The sequence below is a fragment of the Typopeltis vanoorti genome, chromosome 24 (genome assembly GCF_054136105.1).
Source record: "Typopeltis vanoorti isolate ZY-2024b chromosome 24, IOZ_Tvanoo_1.0, whole genome shotgun sequence".
Classification (NCBI taxonomy): Eukaryota; Metazoa; Arthropoda; class Arachnida; order Uropygi; family Thelyphonidae; genus Typopeltis; species Typopeltis vanoorti.
This window is the reverse complement of record NC_143572.1, coordinates 88,150,210-88,165,897: the sequence shown is the minus strand read 5'-3', so window position 1 is coordinate 88,165,897 and position 15,688 is coordinate 88,150,210. Positions and strand designations below refer to the sequence as shown.

At 36.4% G+C, this 15,688-nt stretch overlaps 1 protein-coding gene across 1 annotated transcript in view; it reads right to left on the bottom strand.

Annotated features, from left to right (window-relative positions):
* Nucleotides 1–424: 424 nt before the first annotated feature.
* LOC150093529 (XK-related protein 6-like) overlaps nucleotides 425–15,688 on the bottom strand; it is a 41,216-nt gene continuing 25,952 nt past the window's right edge. The window contains exon 5 of the mRNA XM_090413845.1: nucleotides 425–5,189. Within this exon, the coding sequence (XP_090269971.1) occupies nucleotides 5,061–5,189 (129 nt within the window). The 3' untranslated portion in view covers nucleotides 425–5,060. The remainder of the gene's footprint in view (nucleotides 5,190–15,688) is intronic.

Below are 15,688 nucleotides of genomic sequence, written 5' to 3'. Positions count from 1 at the left end.
AAGAAATAAGGAAACTGACACTCCCTAGCTAACTTACCACAAATGCTTTCACAAGAGAAAAGGCCTACCTGAGAGCATTCTAATGAACGGGGGGGGATTGGTTGTAACAGTCTATTTTCATATGAACAAGTAAAAACAAGATAATTCTTTCAAAAATAAACCTCCCTTCCCAGACTAACCACAAAAAAGCTTTTTAAGAGACTTAAGGAAAAAACTGATGAAGTAAAAGTAATTCCCCCTAACGTTGTTTTTGAACTTAAAGTCAAATTCATTACTGGAACCTTTTTTGTTTTTACGTGTTTCGAGGTTGAAAGTTTTAATTTTTTAATCTTGTTTTCAATGAAGTAATAAAAGATTCCACTATCTTTTCACTGGTTATATTTCAGTCATCTAATTCGCAACGAAATAATTGAGTCAATTAACTTTGAGAAGTATTATTTTATTACAGGCAGGACAGAATGTATACAGTACAAAAATAATGAAATAAAAATAAATGAAAAAATATCTAAAAACTAATATTAAATCAAGGTATTAAATATGTTATCTCCAGATTTTTAATATTTATAGTAATGCAACACTAATGCAGTGAAGCACTTTAAATAACTCAGGTATAGAAACTTCCCTGATTGATAAAAATAAATACGTTATTATTTGTAGATGATTAGTTAATAATATCAGATAAGGAAGACAACTTATAAAGAGCAATTATATCTATGAAAAACCACTAGGCCTCTTCGTAGATGTTAAATTTAAGAGATAGCTAGAAATACGCACAGATCATTAACTATTAGGTAAAATAAGTTTCCATCATGACAGACCTGCAAAACATTTTTTAAAACATTTAAAAACCCGACTCATTTATTCTGCTTTTCTATTTCAATTCTTTAGAAAAGTGACAGACCTGCAGAACATTTAAAAAATGTTTTGCAGATTGGTCACTTATCTAAAGAAATTTGAATAGAAAAGCAGAATAGAAGCCAAAAAAAAAAAGCAGTCTGCATCCTGTAATAATTAGGATGCAGAGGACCCTATACAGATACAGATTGACAGAGGAAAAGAATTTTGGAAGAAAACATGTGCGTACTTTACTTGAAAGAAATGTTGTTGAGATACTGTACTTTGTTTTACAGAAAAAACCTTACTATCCCCTGAATCAGAGATACGAATCTCAGAGAAATAAATAAATAAAAACAAAATGGACAGAAAACAAATAAAACTGTAAGAATATACAGACTCATTAATAGAAAAGATCGAGGTCATGATCCATTATCAGTTTCGTTAGGTCTCTTAAAAGCATTTTTGTGCTTAGTCTGGGAAGGGAGGTTTATTTTTGAAAGAATTTTACTACTTGTTTAGATGAAAAACAGACTGTTACAACTAGTTCCTGCATCCATTAGTGAGCATTCAGGTAGGAGGAGTTCTCTTGAAAGCATTTACGGAAAAGCTAGGGGAGAGGGGGGGGGTTCTGATGATTCTCAGTTGGTAAATTTTTGTATACAAAGTCAACAGGATATGCTTAGTCTGAGCTTATTGTTTGTATGTGTGATCATATCACTACAGAAGTATTCAAAGAAAATGGAAACAGGTCCATCTACAACTGAAAATATTGCTGATGGCTACACGAATAATAGTGGTAAGCATTCTAAATTAATGTAATAAATTAAGTTGATTTCTCTTTTAGCAATGTAGTGTTTTCCTTCCCACCCGGGTTCTAATGCAGCCCCGCAAATTAGAGAAGAGGATATCATATTTTATTGTAGTTGTAAGGATGGTGAATCTCTGGGAAATACTCCTAAAGATGTAGTTGGTCACAATGAGTAAGTGTGAAATGGGTGCACCACACGCATTTACTATATTATGGGGTGTATTACTTTTTAATAAAAATGTCCCGGTGGGTGTTATTAATGCAACCGGAGTTTGGCATGTTTATATTTTGGTTCTTCAATATCGTGAAAAAACACCCATTAATGTTCGAATTTCCCATAACTTTGAATCGAAGCCCTGATCTAACAACGAAGTATCTCAACAAGAGACAAAAAATTTTGAGTATCATAAATGTCCACCCCACACACATCTACAGTCTGGATTAAAAACCTAAGCGTAGCAGATACAAGGCTATCATTAATTCCGGTTATGAGAGAAATATAGAAATTCATAAAAAAGAACATCACTCATTCTCATTAGAAAAGAAACATTTTTTCCCTGCATTAGAAATCGGGGAAAACGAAAAGAAGAAAATAACTCTCAAGTTCAATATGATTCATTTGGATGTGTATCTATATTCGTTCTACCTCTAAGAGAACAACAGCTTCTATGTTTCACATCTTTCAAGCATTAATAGATAGAAGCCACATCTTGTTTAATTTAAATTATTAATTTATCGAAAGTTTCAACAGTAAGTATTTCTAATATTCTGACCAAGCAGTGTGCGTTCAAACAATGTTCTTAATAAGAATCAATAAATGTGTAAATCACTTTAATTATAGAAAAATCCAGCTGCATTACAGGACCTCGAACACATCATGCCATTTAGTTTGCACAGTACAAAGAAAATAGAAAAAACACGATAGAAATGTATAATTGTGATGGCTTCTCATCTTTAAACAATGTTTTTAATTAATTATGTCGCATCATGTTAAAGACGCGACATAGTTTTTTTTTTTTTTTTTTTGAGAATTTACAATGCATAGAGGTAATAACTAATGATTATATTCGATTAACATTATTAGTTAAATGCAATTAAGTTCATCATAATCATAACATGAATGATGAAATTACTGATATGAAGTAATATCACACTTAAGTGGGTTAGCCAACTGCTATCAACGTAAGCCATCATTGTCATCGGAATTGATACTAAACCTGCTTCCCTATTTATCTGGATATCAAGAGTTCTGTGGACCTTTCACTTAAAGTAATAGTAATAATATATTCATGAAAATAAGAAATGGTATATTATTCAAGGCATATTAAAAGTGAAAATCGAATAAAAAAATAGTCACATTATATTCCCATCGGGTCTAAATAAAGTATACCAATTATTAACAGCCAAAGAACTTACAATCGTAGATTAAAATTCAGATAGAAATATTGTATTACAAATGAGTCAGCGTAGATTAAGTCAATTTGTGTTTCAACAAATCAAAAAATAAAAAATAAAATTCGGGTTTCAAAAGGACCTTCAGGAAATTGTCATGTTTGCTTTCTGGTGAATAACTTTTTTTCAGTAGAATCTCATATTAATTCTAGGATTAAGTTCTTTGGCCCAACTAACAAGCAACTTAACTTTGACCCGTGGCTCAAATGCTAAAATATCAAATGGAAGTTTTTTGACCACTTTTTATAAGAATGTTTGTTGAAGTATTGGAAAAGTTGGTGAAAGTAAAATGCAACACGATAATAAACTAAATGCTTACAGGGGGTAATTAATAAGGCGGGAACATCAATTAAACGACATCAAAAACAACACAACAGCGAGTTCTTTTTCATTATTTTATTTCTTTTGGTGGGTAGGCCAATAGGTCAGCGCTTCCGTCCTCCAACTAACAGGCTGTGAGTTCGAACACCCTCATAGCCATTAATGCCTGTGGAAGTGTTTGGGTGCTTTTCCGTATCAAATAATTGACCCCCCCCCCCAACACACACACATCCAATACTATTTCTGGTGTTTTGTGAATTTCGATCCTCGCACAGAATGCTTTGGACTGTGATGCAAGTGGGATTTCTAGCTAAGCAACTCTCTCTCTCTCTCTCTCTCTCTCTCTCTCTCTCTCTCTCTCTCTCTCGTGGATAGTGTGACAGTGTTTTATTTAATTTTTATTTTTTCCAGAACGGTCGTCCCTGATCTCCATCATATTTTCATTTCTACTCATCGACAAACGTTCTAGCGGATGGTGCGACCTCCAGCCACGATGTTCTTTCCACCAATGTATTCTGCCCTATAGAATGAGCGGCCGAATTATTCCCATCATTCAACTCTTCCCTAGAAACGGAGTTCGTGCAGCTATAGTTCGCCGACCGTTTGTAGGTCCCTGCTTCGCGTCTTTCCAAGAATAGTCGATTTATGCTGAAGGGGAGAAAAAAATGAAGGACGTACGAATTGGTCGCCAACACTCAAAATCACGTGCTTTATAGGTAAATGTTTCCACCTGTTATACAAGCAACATAGTTAACTACAATGATCATAAAACAAAAGTTAATTTTCCGACGTGTAATAATAAACAACTCATAAAACTATACGGACTGATTACCCTATTATCGGAATGGATTCTCCTTTTTGTGAGATGCTCAGAAGTGTCGAAGGATCTTTAATCGGTGGGCGAACTATACTTACGCAGTGTTTTCCTACTACGACTAACGAGAACATCCGTAGATTCACCGAACCTCAAGCTGATCGTGTTCGCTTTGCAGATGTCCGAAGTACCTTTAAAATAAGCAGCGAACGATTCCTCTTTGTGCATTAAGATGCACAGCGATAATGAGCGACTGAGCTACGGATTCTCGCAAGAGTATCCGTAGCTCAGTCGGTTAATACGATGACCAAGCAAAAAACTGAGTTCGCATTTTTTAGAAAATGCGAACTCGAAATGTTCGAGGAATTTTTAGAAGAGCTTCGCTCCGGTTTCCAACGCCGGTGGAAAGGTTTTCGTGCCGGAAATTCGGGTTTTCATCCGACAAAGCAGTGAAGCTGCCGCACGTTTATTCCTGTTTCGGCACGACAAACACGCCGATATATATATTTTTTAATTTTTGTGTGTGTGTGTGTGTGTGTGTGTGTGTGTGTGTGTGTGTGTGTGTGTGTGTGTGTGTGTGTGTGTGTGTGTGTGTGTGTGTGTGTGTGTGTGTTGGAGTCACGAAGGAAAACAATGCACCATTACTACCAGATTATGAAAGAAAATCTGAGTTCATTTTCTTGAGAATTATCTTTTTTGTTTTCGACAAGCGTAATTTAATAAAAATCAATAATATTTCCCAATATTCTTGTGATTATAAATTAGATAAATAAAAAGTGTTATTGCTTCATTTTTTGTGTCCTTCTTTTCAGTGTCTTCGAGTTTTCTTCAAGACACGAGCGTCTCTTGCGCGTCGGGTTCAAGCGGTGTCAGCTCGTGGGTTTCGTCCTGACTGCACTCGTTCTCAGCTGGCGGCCTTGAAGATCTCTTCGGATGAAGGTGGACGTAATAGATTCCCTGGAGAAAGAGACGTTTTCGCTATAAAACTAAACAAAACTGAAAGAGAAATGAAAGTTTGTATTTACCATAAATGAAGAAACCTCTTCTCTACTCCGTTCTTTAATTATCCTAAAAGAGTTCCCCCACGAGCTCCGAAGAGGGCGCACTGTCGAAACGGCTCACATCCCTGATCTTATCCTCCCCTCCCCTTCGCCAAAATATTTCTGTTTTCATCTCCCTCCCAAAGTATTCTTTGCCCACCTTTAATAATAAAAAATCCCGGGTTTTTCAAAAAGTTCACATACCCCTTGCTCACCAATAATTCTCCCGCCCTCACTTTTCCAACCCCCCCCCCTTTCCTTTAAGAGCAGATGACTGTATATCGCCACACACCAGGATGCTGCTGAATAAGAAGACAGCCAGCAACATCCGACAAAGGTATGTCCGAACTTCTTCCAGTATGTTCTTCATCTAAAACATCAGTAATGCCTTAAAATTAGAGGAAAAAGCGAGTGGAAAAAAAAAAAACGGGTACTCCCAAAAGAAAATAGGCTCAATAGAAGTAAAAATAGCATCCTGAAAGCTTTTTCGATATTCAGAATTGTCATTGAGACAGCGGAATTCTGCATCTGCATTCTCTTTTGTTTGCAGCAGAACGGAAAACAGATGTTGCTTGCACTCGGCTGAAAGCGGCCCACAAAAATTATTTTTTGGCCACTAACGAGTCGGACATGGATGCAACAGGAAGCGGAAATTAGGATTGCTAAAGGGATTTTGCACCGCAGCTCTGAAGCCCAGTTAGCGGAGGTCGCGTCCTCCGATTGGAAAGCCCTCCGTTCGACTTCCTCATAGGGGATCGACCTGAATGACGACGAATCGCTTTAAGGACTTTTCAGCGTTAGAAGGCGAGTTCGCGGGGAAGTTCCACGAGGACTTCCCCGGGGAAATTTGGTTTCTGCTGCCTCCTTAAACTAGACAAAATCTTAAACCAGACCGGTGACAGCATTGATAGACATTTCAGGGATTAATTGCCCTGCCCTGCCGTAAACAGAATCAGGTGAATCCGAATCGAAGCTTCTCGTTCCATTTCGCCCTTTTCGAGTTTGGTTCTTGAAGGAGGATTTTCGAATTTAAACTTCAAGTTTTTACTAAATTTTTATTTCGACACATTTAAACAGTAGCCCTTAAATGGCCGATTCACGCGCTGAGTATATTCTTCAAGTTTTCTTAGGGGAATTTCTAAAAACTTAGAGGTTCCCCTAACCTTTTAGCGTAAAATCCTAACACATCTTCCGTAAATATGGATTAAAGCGAAATGTTCATTTGCCCCTGCGGTTCCTTCTTTCCCAGACACGCGCTTTCTTCTACCAGCAACTCAAGCGAGGAATATGCAACAAAACTCTCCGAAGGTTTGGGCAGAAAATGGAAGACTGCACTTAAACGAGCGAAGTTTGCGTTGCACAACGCAGATGCAGCAATCAGAACATTTCTTTGATACAAGCAGAGCGAGGACTGCGATTTCATCAACACCCGGCATGCTTCCGCTTCCTTCTAAATGGGGTCATCCACCGATTTCAATTACAGCCAAAGCAGCTAAGACAACAAGGCCAGTGTGTATGTGTATTCTAATCTCACGTGTTCTTCAGGCTGGTTTGCCTGAAGTTTGTGGATGAAAAATCAAGTTTCCGGGAGGAAAACCTCCTCCACCTCTGTATGAGACCAGAAAAGTTGAAAAGCCCTCGTACGGATTCTCCATGGGTTGGAAGTGATTCGAAATCGAGTATTTCTTACCAAAGAGCATCATCATGACCAAGCGAGTTCTCTTTCTCAGTGGAATAAACAAGTCGATAAAGAAATGTGGATAATTATTAGCGGAGGGAGCTCAATGTTAAGAATGCGGTGGAGAAGACGAGGATTAAGGGAATGCGCGGTGCGCTTGACTTGGCAGTACGAGGGAGGATTGAGAGCGAAGGTTCTCCCGTATTGTTTGTCGAAATAACCACGTGGAGGCGAAGTTACTCGTTAGAAAAGAAATGGATGCTGTTAGATGAGAACAGGGATCCGTAAGGAAGGGATGTCAAGTCACCTGGCTTCGTTTTGAAGTAAGAGGACAACATGTGATGTTTCGTGAATTTTCAGAGAAATTTGGTGCTGGCGTATAGCACGAGATATTAGCATGGAAACTGAGAGGAATGTGTGAGAGGCGGATAATAAGTATTAGTAACGTGAATATCAAGTCGGCATCGTAGCAATACATTTCTGGCATCTGTTTTGGGGGGCGCTAAACGAAAAATAGCGCCGATAATAATAGTAAATGAAAAGGATAAGAATAAAAAGTTCGCCGTAAAGTTTGAAGAAAGTGATATCAAACGATTAAATTATTATTATTATTATTTAGTTATTTATTCACAACCTTGATGCACGATCAAAATTCGCATACAAAATTGATACACAGTCAAAACAAGATATCATTTAAACAAAAATTTGGCTGGTGATTCAGAACAATTCAGATTCTACCCAAGAATCTAAGAATAGTCCGGTAGGTAGCGTCGTAAAATACGGACTGTTCCAAGTAATGCTGTTTTTTGTAAGTCATGTGGGGTCACTTTGTTGATGTTTAATTGCCGTAAATCGTTGATAGCTTCTCTGAAGTTGCACCGATAACTATTGGGATGCCTGTGGTGTGTTTAAGCCACAGTCGGCCAACTTCGATTGCCAGATCTGGATATTTAGTCATTTTTTCCAGTTCTTTGTTGTTAATGTTACTATCACTGGGTACTGCGATATCGATAATCCAAACTGTCGATGTTCGATAATTGTAATGTCAAGTCTATTGTGTTCGAATTGTTGATCAGTTTGTATTCTAAAGTCCCAGAGAAGTTTTGCTGTTTCGTTTTCCAATATTGTCTCCATTTTATGCTGCCACCAGTTATCAGAAGTAGGAAAGCCATATTTTTTGCATACATGCCAATGAACTATTTTGGCCACTTGATCATGGCGGTATTTATAGTCAGTTTCAGCTATTTTGCTGCAGGAACTGATTAGATGTTCTACAGTCTCTTTTTTCTGATCGCATAATCTGCATTTGCTGTTATTATTGCTGTTCAACATTTTTTCTTTCATTGCATTAGTTTTTTATGCGTATACTTGAGCTGCGAATAAATCCTTCTGTATCTTTTTTAGTATATCCGTATTGTAGCCATTGCCATGTCTTGTTGACATCAATTTTGTCCTCTGCATCTCAAATAAATTAGGTATGGAAAGGTTTATTTTTCCAGCTCACATATTGGTTATTTTGCTGTTCCTTTTTGTAATCGGATTTGTTTCCTGTTGCTTTTAGAAGGCCTTCTTGTGTAATTGCTTGAAGCATTTGCTCACACCTATTGCGGATGTAACTTTTTTAATTAATTTCTTCTTCCTCCAATCTCTGCCTCACTTGCAGCAGACCCCATCCATCTATTCACCTTGGTAGGGACAACCAGTCAACATCATTTCATGGATGTAATGCATGATGTATAGTCATTCATTTTCCAGTTTTGCAGTCCAATTTGTTCGGGTTTTCTTTTGTAAAATCTATTATTCTAGCTCTGTATCGGATCACTGGTATAGCCCAAGAATTCATTGCTATAATTGTGTTTAATCCATTTAGTTTTGTTTTCAGAATATTTCAAACTCTTTTGATGTATTCTGATGCTGCCTGTTGTTTAACTTTCTAGTGGAGAATATCACTGGCTTCTAATATTCCTACGTATTTATAGTGTTCGTTAGCTGAAATTGCTTTCATATATTTCTCTTGACCAAAATTAAAATTGCTAGAGTTATTAATTTTTCCTCGTTTAATAGATAAAATTGCACATTTATCTAAACCAAATTCCATTTTGATGTCCTGACTGAAAATACGAACTGTGTTCAGTAAAGAGTCTATTTGCTGGGCCGATTTTCCATATAAATTCAAGGATTATTATTATTATTATTATTATTATTATTATTATTATTATTATTATTATTATTATTATTATTATTATTATTATTATTATTATTGAGAGGGCGCTGTGTAGGCATACGAACGGTTGCATGGTTGTATCGCTGGTCCTGTTTTTTATAGCTTTAATGTGGTTCTAACTCCTGTTTTTAATTTAAAAGTGTCATAAAGCAACTCTACTTGTTACGCTGAAGACAGTGATATATAATTCATCGAAATCGGTCAAGTGGAATTCAAAAACTGAGTGTGCTGAAAAGTGAAGAGTTCACCGTGGTCGCTAACGAGTATAGAACAAAACGTCACCATCTTTACAGCTGTCCAAGAAAAGAAAGGTGAGTCATGAAGTGCAACAAATATTAGAAGGAATTACCGTCTGACGGAAGTCATATAACCTGCAGGAAATGCCACAGGAATCTTCACTTTACATGTTCCGAATTTTCAGAAACAACATGGCAACGCAAATCCAATGCCAAACGAGAAGAATAGAAGTGCTTAAACTGCAGAGAGAACAAAGAAACGGCGCAACTGATTACGCCGGAGGCAGAATCGGACGATGAACTGAACAGACAACAAAATACCGGTGAGTCTTATGATTTGAGTTCCGTAAATTTATTACTAGAAAAAAGTTTAGAAAATATAAAAGCCAGCTTGCTAGATCTTGTCCAAGAACTATTTGATAAACAGAATAAAGAAATAACAAAAAAAAATAGCGAATATGAATAGTTTGTTTAATTTAATAATTCAAAAGTCAAAGAAGTCTTACAAACGGTAAAAGACATTAAAACCAGCATTAACGCATTAACTGACAGGCAGCACCAATTGATAAAAGACACATCGGAACTCCGTCAAGAATTTAATTCCCTGAAACTACAATACGAAGTTTTAAACCAACAACAACATTAAGAAGACCTTGTCATAAACGGTCTTCCAGAAACCGAATCCACAGAAAATCTCAGAGACATATTTTTAAAGTTAGGCCATGCAATTGACATCCTCCTACAGCATAATGATATTCAGACCATAAATCGGATTCCCAGGAAGAACAAAAAAACAAGGCTCGCCACGACCCGCACCAGTAATAATCTGTCTGACAAGCAAGGCTACAAGAGACAATCTCATAAAAGCCAGCAGACTGAAAAAACTAGTTGTCAAGGATTTAAATGCATCGCAAGACAATACGCGTCTTTCTATCTGAGTATTTAACACCTTTCAATCAGAATCTTTTGAACCAAGTAAGAAAAGAAAAAACAGAAAAAAATTATCAATTTCTGTGGATCAAAGACGGCAAGATACTTTTGAGAAAGTCACAAACTTCAAAGTCAGTACAAATAAAAAGCTCGGAAGACATAGATAGGCTGCCAGAGTGAAACAAAAGACTCCAATTTAGTTCAAAGAGAAGACTTCAACACAACAAAAATGAATGTGAACCATCAGATAGATGTAATTACACCAGAATACACCAGTAATTGTACTTTCGAATCGCTTGATGCATGGAAACAATACACAGTACAAGGGAGAGGTCTCTCAATCTTGCATATTAACATCAGAAGAATCCAAAAACACTGGTTATTGTTACAGGCTTATCTGAGGAATTACACCGGTATTATTGATATATTGATTCTTACAGAAGTATCCATAACTAATGACGAAGCGACTGCTTTCCAAATTCCAGGCTTCCAACAACATAGATCATGACGCCAAACAAAAAGAGGGGGTGGAATATTAATATTTATCGAACATAAATTAATAGCAAAAGAAACGGCCTATCAATTTGAGCATGCTGAAACCCTTTGCCTCGAAATCTTTAATACCACCAATAGACAGCATCCCATAATACTAAATGCAATTTACAGGCCACCAAACCTTAACATGATAAAATTCTTGCACGAACTCAATTGCTGGCTTTCACGTCAAGAAATATGCTTAACCGAATTCCTAATGATAATCAGCGACATAAACATAAATATTGCAAACGAAAACCAGAACAACACTGTACAATACCTAGACACCCTATCCATGTATAATCTAATACCAAGAATAACATCATGTACTAGAGAAGAAATATTCGGAAATACTATCACTGCCTCCTGTCTAGATCATATAAACGTCCGAGCACCACCAAACAGTTACACTGCATCAGTCATAAAGTGCAAAGTAGCAGACCATTACTTCGCTGCTCTAAACCTGCACACCATGACAATATCCATGCAATATCCAACAGAAGAAAAGCGACAGAAAACAATAATAGACGAAGAAGTAGTCAACCACGAAATAAGAAATACCAAACTGGGAACAGATGGCATCAGATTCAGCAGATATCTTGTACAACAACAACAACATTAAACTAACACTGGAGGAAATATGTAAGAAAGCTGCAAAGAAAATCAGAATTCGCTCAAAAACAACCCAAAATCCTTGGACAACACAAAACTTAATCCTAAAAATACACAGAAAGGACGCTTTATGGAAAGAATTGAAGCTATATCCAAATAACAGAGCCTTAAAATCCGAATATAAGATAACAAGGAATCGTCTTACAACAAAAATAAGAAATGCAAAAAGAAACTACTACAGAGACAAATTAACCTCTGCACAAAACAACATGAAACAAACCTGGCATCTGATCAATGAGATGCTAGATTTTGTTCCCAACACCACCGCCTCCGAAACCATAAAACATAGCTTCATGAAAGACGCAAAACCTATCCAACAACTAGCAAATGACTTTAACCAATACTTTGCAGACTCCATACAAGAACTACACAGAAATATTCCCCCAATCACAAAACGTGATCCTCCGCTTGGACCACAATCGAAACAGACATTATGGTTCCCAACCATAAAAGAAGCAGAACATCTCTCTGCAATACTTCAAATCAAACCAAACAAAGGCTCAGGAATTGATGGTATAAGACCTAAGGATATCAAGCAACATGCAACTTGCTTAGGTCCTATCCTACTAAAATTAATAAATAAAATATTTAAAACAGGACAGATACCAAGTATGCTAAAGACCACCATAATCACACCCATATACAATCATGGAAAAAGAAAGTTAATCAGCAATTACAGACCCATAGCAACATTACCAATTATCAATCAAATTATGGAGAGGATCGTACTGAAGAAACTCACAGCATATACAGAGGCCTTCCATATTATCCCCCAAAACACAATATGGTTTTCAGAAAAATAAGGGAACAACATCTCTCTTGAAAGACTTTACAGACATAATTAATACCACCTTAGACAAAAAAAAATTGCCATGGTAGTCTTTATTGATCTAACTAAAGCATTCGATACACTTACACATCAAACCTTGTTATTAAAGCTGAGACATGTTGGAATAGACGACAATCTGCACAGGTGGTTTACAAATTACCTCCAAAATAGAAAGCATATCACACGTATCGGGTCAAACCGAAGCAGAGAGTAACCTCTCTAAGTAACTCTCTCAGTAACCTGTGGAGTGCCACAGAGAGCTGTACTCTCCTCAACTCTATTCAACATTTACAAGCACGATATTAATCAGCTACAAATGGAGTATTGGAGTATCTTACCCCTCAAAGGTAAGATACTCCAATACGCAGACGATACAGCTATAATATCCATCCATAATAACGCAAGCATAGCCCAAACCAATATGCAACATGACATAAATCTGATCACAGACTGGCTCACGAAAACCTCCATACACCTTAACTCAGATAAAACAAAATTAATGATATTCAGAAATCTACTGACTCGACCAGTTGATAACAAATATGTATAACCATCCAACATCCACTTTCCAACATGAAAAACACACAGAGCAGCAAAACCACTACAATCACTCAGGCTGAAATAATACGATACCTTGGAATTTACTTCGATGCAGATATGAACTGGAATAGCCACATAAACCATCTACACAACAAACTCCGAACAATAAGTGGCAAACTCTACAGGTTAAAAGACATAGTTCCCACACGCCTAAAAACACTAATATACAAAGCACTATGTCAAAATATACTAAGATACGCTATAACAACGTATGCTTTCTGTGCACCCCTACAAATTAAACAGATTAATGTCGCTACAGTACAAAATGATAAAACTCATCTTTTGGGAACAAAGAGACAATAACGACCTTATACACATTGCAATGTCAGAACACAAAATACTGACAGCAAAACATTTATGTCACTATGCAGCTTTGCTAAAACATTATTTCGACGCCAACTACAGGACAGTTAGAAATACATACCATATGACAAGACCTCAGACTACTAATTATATCACATATAAATACAATAATCACTACGGAAAGGCCACGCGAAACTTCTACATCCCAGACATGATAAACAAATTACATTTTGAATACAGAAACCTTGCAAACTACAATAGCCTGAAAAGAGCTCTAAGGACATACTATGAAGAAGAAACACGCACCCGAAATACCATACAAACGCAACGAAACCCAATATATTCGTTCAGGCTTCCAGTTCAGCGAGGCATCAATACATTCCATGTCATTGGGTGTGTACGTGTGCGTGTGCGCGCCGGAATTTCTCAATCATAGATTTCGTAGCTTCCTAACACAGCAAACAGACGAATAAATAATAACCAACTGGTGTCATCCTCAGATAAGCTTACAAATAAGCTTCGAGGATGAAAGCTGAAAAATTGCATCTCATCCAGGATTAAAAAAAAACGTATGTATCAAATGTAACCAAATGCATGTAAAGTACGTATCACATGAAAACCAATGTATGTAATGTAAGTCATCATATGTAAACAAATGTACGTAATGTAATAAAATTTAAAAAAAAATAAAAAATGTAAAAAAAAAATTATTATTATTATTATTATTTGTTGTTAATTTTGAAATATAAATGTAATAGATAGAATGTAGAAAAACAACTGGTATATATATTTATACAAATTTAATCCATAACCAATATTGTCAAAATGAAAAGATCACTCTTAGCATATTATATTAATCACTGTAAATATGTATGTGAAACAAAAAACGTAAAATACAGTGTTATTATTAATAAAAAATATTATTAATATTACTTTCAATTTTAAAATAGCTTTGTGAAAAAGCGAAATGAATCGATTCAGCATTCCCTGCTGATACCAAAAAAGAAACGATGAATATAATCGGAGAATTAATTGAACTGCAGATGAAAATATAAATGTAAATGACAAAATGCTGAAAAAAAATTATGTATATTTATCTAAAAAAAATATTCAACAACCAATATCGTTAATTTGAAAAATCTCTCTCTCTTAACACATGAAATGAATAATTGTACAGATGTATGGAAAATGGAAAATACATTGTGTTCGTTATTATTATTTATGTATTTAAATAAGATATTCACTTTACATTAAATACTGAATATTTGTAGTGAACAAAAACGTAATAGTAATACTTCAATTGTATATTTGTAAATATTTTGTATAAATGAAGAGGATAATAAACTTTGTCAAAAAAAATAATTTATGAGATTTGTACAAAACAAAATGCATTGTAAAAATTACCACAATCATCATCAACGTCTGCCATCTTGGTTCTCTCACGGAAATGCATCAGAATTTCGAATACAGCGTTTGAAGTCATGGAAATTCTTATGCACTCTTTTCCTTCTGGCCATCGCGGCTTTTTTAGGTTTCCTCCAGTAAACAAGCAACTTGAAACAGCTCCATGCCAAGAAGTGAAGGGGGACTCGAGTCGGCCCCTTTATCTTCAGTAAATACTCAAGAGGACTTTGCTGCATTTACGTTGAAAGTAGTTGCCAAGAAAAACGGATGCTGTCAGCTTAAAATGCAGACGAGGTTCTTCTTGAAAGAAGAGACGTCCGCAGCAATGAGTCAAAAAAATCCGCTGTGCACGCGATGAGGTTATTTTCACCCAACTGGAGGTCCACTCTACAATGCTCATGAATGCTTCCACTCAACGAGCATTGCAAACGGGAATCGTGTCAGTTATCGAATCCGTCGCAGGAAAAGACATTCTCATCCCTGAATGGGGACTGCCCATTTTTAATCTTGAACCACTTCTAATGCACACGTCGGAGATCCGTATGCTCTCCGAGTAAATCCTGAATCGTTTTCGCCGAAGAGGATGATTTACTTTCAGAAGATGCAGAACGCAAGTCAGACGAACTCGTCAGTGTGGACTTAACTCAGGGTTGACTTTTTTTTTCTTTTCCCTCTTCTGGACAGCACGTAAACTGGGTTCAGACTATCCATGCGGTGTTGGTGTAATGGATGCGCTCGTAGGAATGCTTTCGTTCCTTTAAGATGACTCTGTTCATTTCCCTATACGGAGCGGAGGCTAAAGACAACCGATCAGCGTGCGTTCCTTGAATAAGATTAAAAAGCTAAGCTTTGTTTTCTTTTGGTGAATGTCGTGTCATTTTCCTTTGAAAAAAAACACTGCATTAACATATGGAGAGTTCTAAGGTACGTATAGAAATTGAAAACACTGGTTAGGGATGCACCCATAAATACGCCCATTAATATTTTAATGCAGAATGTCGCTGAT